This window comes from Erigeron canadensis, chromosome 8 (genome assembly GCF_010389155.1).
Source record: "Erigeron canadensis isolate Cc75 chromosome 8, C_canadensis_v1, whole genome shotgun sequence".
Classification (NCBI taxonomy): domain Eukaryota; kingdom Viridiplantae; phylum Streptophyta; class Magnoliopsida; order Asterales; family Asteraceae; genus Erigeron; species Erigeron canadensis.
In genome coordinates this window covers 35,898,435-35,906,261 of record NC_057768.1, presented here as the reverse complement: position 1 = coordinate 35,906,261, position 7,827 = coordinate 35,898,435, and the positions used below count along the sequence as shown (strand labels likewise).

At 34.1% G+C, this 7,827-nt stretch overlaps 1 protein-coding gene across 1 annotated transcript; it reads right to left on the bottom strand.

Annotated features, from left to right (window-relative positions):
* Positions 1 to 5,187: 5,187 nt before the first annotated feature.
* On the bottom strand, positions 5,188 to 7,136 carry LOC122611091 (thiamine thiazole synthase, chloroplastic-like). The gene is made up of 3 exons (XM_043784052.1): positions 6,748 to 7,136; positions 5,932 to 6,492; positions 5,188 to 5,503 (listed from the first exon to the last, which is right to left on the bottom strand). Exons 1-3 carry the CDS (start codon positions 7,078 to 7,080, stop codon positions 5,342 to 5,344), a joined length of 1,056 nt encoding a protein of 351 aa, XP_043639987.1. The 5' UTR covers positions 7,081 to 7,136; the 3' UTR covers positions 5,188 to 5,341.
* Positions 7,137 to 7,827: the final 691 nt, after the last annotated feature.

Here is a 7,827-nt window from a genome sequence, read left to right as displayed (position 1 = left end):
AATAAACCTAGCTTAGTTAAGTTAGGGATAATTATGATGGATCAATATAGAGATATTTCAAAATACAAGGGGTAAACTTGTAAAATAGAATAAATAGTATTTTTATTCTCTTTCATCTTTAAACTCTCAAACACACAATTTCACCACAACACCCAATAAACTCCTAATCCACCATTAAAACACCTTCAAAGCTTAATTTAATACTTTACATTCGGTAAAAATTAATGTTGTTGAGCAATCTATTATCTAGCTATTGCAGTATTTTAATTTGAGTTTTTTAAACAAAAAAATATAACTTAACTAAAGAATGTTACATAAAGTAATTAAGAGGGAACAAAGTAAAAACATGGAATGCGTAATTGAAAAAAGAATAAGATAATAAGAAAAAAAAAACGAAATCTAAAAATCTCGAAATTAAGTTGTGAAATTTCGAGTTAAGATGTAATTCATTCAGTCTAAAAAACTCGAATTATATCATTGTGATCATTACAATCAAGAACGTGGATCGTTTTTGTATTTCCAAATGTAAAGATGTAATCTTAGTTATGAAGGTGTGTTAATGGTGGATTAAGATTTACTGAGAGTTACGACAAAATTGTGTATCTGGGAGGTTAGGAATCTAAGAGAATAAGTATTTTAATTAGTCATATGAAATTATGAAAAGCCTTATTACAAATGAAATAAGGGTATACATTACAAGTTTATATCTTGTACTTTAAAATACACACAGTTTAACTATATTGTTAGTTCTAATAAAGCAATAAAGATATAGAGAAATAGAGTTGTTTTTTATTCATTTTTTAAAAAGATATATATACTTGCAAGTTGGATTATTTTTCAAAAAGAAAAAAAGAATTTAATTTTATTCTACAATATCTAAAGATATGGACTTGTATTCAATAATTATCAACAATAGTTTATATATTTTAGTTTAAATTGGTTTCTATTGAATATAAATATAAACTAAATTATGTTTAGAAGAAAAAATCACTAAGGTAATGTAATCATTTAAAGTTAGTTTATGCATATACAATAGAATAGAATGAAATCGAAAAGTGAATGTATACAATAAAAGTTTTGAAAGATTGGATGAGTATCATAGAAAACGATTTGTAAGTTCGATGCATTTTCAATCAATTAACCTTATAAATAATAATAAAAAAATAATAGAGATTTCAACCCACAAATGAAAAAACAATTAATGAATAAAGGTGGATATCTTTTTAAAGTTTCAACTTCTTCAATAACTTTAACTTCAAGTTAAGTTGATCCTTTTCGATTTTTGGGTAAAAGTGGGTTGTGTGGATGATGGTGAGTTTGATATGGGACAATGGGAGTGATAGAATGATGGTGGAATAAGACGGATTTGGTGGTGGTTTATGATGGTTGAGGGTTTTTAAAAGTGGTTGTTTGATAAGGGATAAGAATAAAATAAAATGACATGGAGGTTGTGTTTATAAAATGAGTGTAAGATGGTGTTCTGTTACTGTTCGTTTTCCACTCAACGATCAAAACACGGATAAAAAATGAAAGTTACGTTTGAGTGGCTAGCGTGTATATTTTTGATTGGTTGGTCAACATAATCAATTCCCATGAAGAAAATGAAATGTGAATGTTGTGTGTAGACGTGTAGTTGAGTACTAATTAGTAATTACTAATACTAATGTACCGTGAGTCCGTGAACCGTCTAGTGTGTAATTGTGTATTTGTTCAGCAAGAGAAAAAGAAGCCCAAGAAGCAGGGCTTGTGAAAATTCGGCCTAGAAGCGTGTTATTCTCGGCCTACTAAGCAGAGGCGGTACTAAGAAAAAATTTTAAATAGGGCAAACTTAGAAAACTTATGAAAAATAAATCTAAAAGAGGACAAAATGTTAAAAACCTATAGAAAATTTTTAAAATTTTATGAAAAAATTAAAAATACATGACAAAATTTAAATTTGGAAGGGGGCATTGGACCCCCTTGCCTCCCCCCCCCCCCCCCCCTTAGTACCGCCCCTGCCACTAAGGCCTTTGCTTATAAGAAGACGAGTCCTTTAGAATCTTGTCTGCCACGTCAGCATCACACCACTCAGGACTCTCCACAAGACTCCCCTGCCTATAAGGCAAGCTTCTTCAAAACTTCTTCACCACTAAAATTTTTATTTTATTTATTTATTTATTTATTTTAATTCTGGTCCGCTCCTCGCTCCTCTACCCCACTTTCGTCCGTCCTTCAGAGTCCTCACGAAGACTCCCCGATGAAGACGCTCATGTTGGACGCTCCATGCTTGTAACGTCTATCGTCCTTGTTTGTTTGGACGCATCATCTAGGCGCTTATAAGCAAACGCCTAAGTAGCTAGTACAAGCACATGACGACAACCACAATGCAATTGTAGTTTGGGCCATGTGACATATACAAACTTTATAAATATCTTAGCGTGTCCAATATATAATTCCATATAAACCAATGCGTGTACTTTTATACTTACGGGCAATTAATAGAGGATTACGAGTACACAGCTTGGAAATAATGTTCCATCTGAAGGTTCAAAAGTAGTTTGGTTCACGCACTTACAACCGCTGTTACAAATTAAAGTTCTATTTTGAACCATCTCCAATGCAGGTTAGATATACAAACTCTAATTTACAAAATTTCCTTTTAATATCTAATGTCACATTTGTAACTAACATTCTTCTGTTTCTTTGTTTGTGACTAGAACTGGGTCACAGAAGTTGCAAAATCTTTTTCTCATTTTATTTTATCATCAATATTTGTGCTATTGGTAGCGGTGTTTTCACGGTTGGTCTTTAGTTAGATACATGTAGCTTGCATCTATCGATCAAAGATTGGAATAAAAATTAAAAGTTAGAGATTATAGGTCAGAACTAGCTACAATGAAGCCTCGGGTTCTTACACCTTCAAGCATAAATGGTTGTTTTACGAAGATAATGTGACAAGCATATTTCATACATGGCACTCCAACACAATTAAAGAAAGCTGTAAAATGCAAATGAAATGAAACAATACAAAATAAATATAGAAAATTCCTTCAAACGAAATACTTCATGCAAATCACAAATTCAAGAAGCAAGCACAGGCTCCAATGAAGCAAAAGAAACTCATGACAACTGATCGAAGATGCACCATTTGGAGAAGACGATGGTGGTTTCTCGCTTGCTGGAGCTGGAGAAGGTGGAGATTCCGGAGATGGTTTGTGGCTTTTATCAGCCATTACAACTATCATTACTTTCTCGTTGTTTTTAAATAATTGAAAATAAATATTGAATTGAAAGGATACGTGTATTAGATAGGCAGAATAATAACACAGATGACTCTTTAGTCTAGTGATAAGGGGTGACCATTTATGGTTAAGGAGGTCAGAGGTTTAATTCTTTGATCAAACATTCTAGTTGGCATTCTCTAAGTAACGCACCCAGCTTCAAATCGCACACTGAAGTAACCAAAATAATGTGGCAACTGAAGTAACCTATGTCACAAACTTGTGTGTAAATAAAACATTCATGAATTAACAACATCGGTCCATTACTATCCCAGACAACAAGGTGATAGTAAGTAGTCTAATTACAGTCGAAGATCAATTATGACCAATTTGTGACATGCTTTCCTTAGCATTATAAGGTAATTGATTGAGTCCTTGGAAAGTTCAGGCCCATTTCAAGACCAGTAGGTGAGATTGTGAGAAGGATCAATCATCTATATCTATATTTCTACACTATCTATATTATATTATGAAACAAATTAGTCCTATCTAAATCTTAAGTTTCAACATTTAATTTTCCAAAATGTTCCCCATATAATATATATTTACCTAAAATAACTGTATTACCCTTCTCTCTCCTCAAATCTCAACCAATTATTTTTTTCACTCTCATCTATAAATCATTTATTCATCCAATTCATTTAAAATCTTTTATATATCTCAAAAACTATACATCGATAGATCATAAAAATTATATGCGTGTTCTTAAAATTTCATGTTCTTTCATTAGAGATGTCATTCAATATACTTTTGACGAATTTTTAAATCCAAGGTTGGAGCCCGTACGACTAAGGCATTTGACTATCACACTCTATGACCTATCACACTCGATGACCTATCACCCCACCATCTTACCGCCGCAACGCGCGGGTACTTGCTCTCGTATATTATAAAACAAATAAGGTTTCAATTTTCAATTTCAACAATATACACATGATAATGTGGGATGTACAATACATCAATGCCCCACAACTTTCAACTTTCATCTCTCTACCCAAATCTCAACCACTCATTTTTTTCCTCTCTCGTACATAAATCATTTTATTCATCTAATTCATTCAAAATCTTTTATCTCAAAAACCGTATATCGATAAATCATAAAAATTATATGGGTGTTCTTAAAATTCCATGTTCATTTATTAAAGATATCATTCGATATACTTTTGACGAATTTTTAAATCCGAGGGCGGAGCCCGTACGACTAAGGCATTTGGCTATCACACTCTATGATCTATCAACTCCTATAACCTATCACACTCTATAACCTATCACTCCCATCATCTCACCGCCGCTAACTCCACGACCACCACAACGCGTTGGTACCATTCTCATCATAAAAAATGTGTACTCTATAGATCACCATTAATAGTTTTGTTACTTTGTTTTGTGCAAAAATAAACGAGTATATGTTTATAACTTTATATAAAAGCTGATTTAGTTTTGATTTATAGACAATGGTTCAACGGAATAAAAATAGTAAGCTTTGGTTATACAAAACAGGTAAATGGATTGGGCGGGCCGGTCGAGTCAAGGTTAGATGTTTAATGTAAGGATCATTGTTATCCAACTTAGCAAGTCCAATGTATGCATATAAAGTTTTTCCAATGTGAGATTTAGATTTTATACCCAACATCAACAATGTATACATTGATTTAATTTATTGTTATGTATCAAAGAGGTGTTGTGGAATAATTAACCTGACCCAATCCAACTCGTTGCCTAAGGACTTGAAGTTTTGATTAAGATATATTACCCAACCCTCTAATTGGCTATCTGCTTCTAGCACATGACATGGTCACACACATCCTCTTGGGGAAATCATTCCGAGTGTTTCTTGCATCACCAATCTTAAAGAGTTGTCAAAAATAAATAAATCCGGTAGTAGAAAAAAGGGAAAAATATAAAAGCCGTAATCGAAAAACTACGGTTATCGAAGGGAAAAAGGGACCATTAATTCAACCCAAACATCATCCTGAGCAAAGCAAATCAACAAGAAAACAAAAGCTTCATCTCAAACCACTACCGACATCCCCATTATCCACAACTCTTATTCCTCATCCTAAATTGAAATTCTACCACATTTAAGCATCAACAATGTCTGCATTTTCTGCTGCTGCAAGAATCAACTCTGGCTTGCCACTTCCGACATAGGATCCATCGAGAGCGTTAGGTAGCCCCAATGCCCTCAATGCCAAATGGGCTGCTTTTTGCCCTGATATCATCATCGCCCCAAAGGTCGGGCCCTGCATTTTACAAAACGTATCAAGAACATATGCATATGAAGAAAGCTCAACAAATTATTGTAAAACCTAGTCCTAATTTTAAAGGGCAAATGACAAATCCACTCTACTTCTATACTACTACAAGAAACACCAAGAAGTACTACTGGTGTCAGAATTTGAACCCCGGTCTTCTCCCCAAGAGGCAATCGAGTAAATTAAACAAGATCAAGCGAGTAAAACTAAATAACTTGGCTAAAAGCAAAATATGTCAAACAGATTTAAAACAAAAAAAAAAAAAAAATTGAAAGTTGTCCTAAACTATATTAATGTGATTCATTCCAAATTTATTTTTTTTGTTGACCCATCAAACTTACCCAACCCAAGTACCTAAACCAACCAATTTATTTGACCCATTTCGATGACACAAAAAGTATATGCAAGTAATTTACCATTCTCGGTGACCCATCAATCTCGGCAACTTCCATCCCGGTGACGATCATACCGGGAACGATTTCTCTCGTAAGCCGAACAATCGCGTCTTCGGCCGTGTTCATATCAAGTGCCTTCATACCAGGAACACTCTCAATCATTCCTACACTTCTTAGCCTTTTGACTCCAGTAGCACCCATAGGCCCATCATGCCCACATGAACTCACCACCACCTTAGCTTCCATAACATTCGGGTCCATACACGACTGTGTATCATGGTTCATAGTCACAAGAGCCCAGTTAGTCACCACACCACCAACTCTTCCTTCTTTGATGATCAAATCTTCAGCAGCCACGGCGTTGAATAGCTTCACGTTTGGCCTAGCCAAAAGCTTGCTCATGATGGTTGATGTGAATAGAGCTGCGTGTTTGATCACGACGTAGTCGTCTTGCTCGTCGTACTCGATTTCTAGCTCGTCTAGAAAGAGGTGCGCTGGCTTCCGGACAACCATTGCTGAGAATAGTTGTCCGCCTAGCCACGCACCACCACCCGGGCTCACGGATTGCTCGATAATTGCCACCTAATTAGTAACAAACTAATTAATTAGTAACCAAAATTATAAAGAGTTAACAAAAGGGGCTAATTATGTATTTTTATTTTGGTCATATCACACGTTACTAATAGTCATGTGACCCAACAATGAATATTGGACATGGTACTATTTATATTATTTTAAATGTAGTAGTATAGCTGGTAAATAGTAGTGTTTAATTAAATTATATAAAATATATTTGAAATCTTATTCGGTCGTATTTCTCGCACACTAAAAAAATACCTGAACGTTAGGATTTTTACTAAGCTCGTAAGCGCAAGAGAGACCGGCGGATCCAGCACCAACGACGACGACATCGGTATCAGCATAGGTGATCATATCAGTCATGTACCTCCTGATCATTTCTCGGGCCACAATCGATTCCTTGATGGGTCGGAAAGTGAATGATCCAAGATCATATTGCGACGAAGACGATGCGGATATGGTGATGGACTTGTTGTTTTGTGTGGATTTAATTGGTTGGAAACGAATTGGTGAAGAAGAAATGGGAACTCCATGGAATGATGATTGTTCTAAGAAAGTTGTTTTAGTGACTGTTGTTGCCATAGTTGCCATTGTATGAAAGATTGTGTGAAAAAAGGTGGTAAAATTTATGAAAAATGTAGTTGGAAATATCGGGTGATGAGTGTGGGATTTATAGCGACTGAAACTAAAAATATCGTGACGAAAAGTAAGATAGGGTGTGATGGGTGTAGAATGTGTACTACACTCTTTGCCACTGCTTTATGGATTTTTTATTGTGGGGTTGCTTTTTGGAAATTAATAATAATTGCAAATTTTTAATTGCTTTTTAGATATTTTTCAGGTAAAGATATTTTGTATTTTTACATCTTTTAATACGTATTTATTTTTGGGAGGGCTTTTTAGTTTTTTTTTTTTTCTCGGAATTTTTGTCACTCTGATTTTTAGCCATTAAAATGTTACAAATTCCGAATCAAAAACAAAAAAGGACCACATCTTCTTTAACTTTACTTTTGATAAAACAAAGTTTCAGTATAATTAAGGGAGTGCCTGGTAGAGGGTATTTAAGGGTGGGGAATGGGTTTCATAGTTATTAACTATGTTTGATTAAAAATAAAGTAGGTAATCAATACCAATTATGGGTAATGGACTATTATAGAGTAAATTGGGGGTAATGGTAATCAATACCTCTTATTTTCCAGCACTATAATCTTTTCTCTCTTTACAACCATCAATTTCTTTTTTTTCTCTCATCCTTCATTAATGAAAAAAAATCATCACATTATCTATACTATATTATAAAAGAAATAGCCCCTTTTATTTATGGAAGTATTGAAAATA

What these genes read in the sequence shown, in the direction of transcription:
- LOC122611091 (XM_043784052.1), bottom strand. Translation starts at nt 7,080, where the DNA reads ATGGCAACTATGGCAACAACAGTCACTAAAACAACTTTCTTAGAACAA. An exon ending in GTAAAAATCCTAACGTTCAG is followed by an intron (nt 6,493 to 6,747) that starts GTATTTTTTTAG and finishes GTTACTAATTAG; the next exon opens with GTGGCAATTATCGAGCAATC. An exon ending in TTGATGGGTCACCGAGAATG is followed by an intron (nt 5,504 to 5,931) that starts GTAAATTACTTG and finishes TGTAAAATGCAG; the next exon opens with GGCCCGACCTTTGGGGCGAT.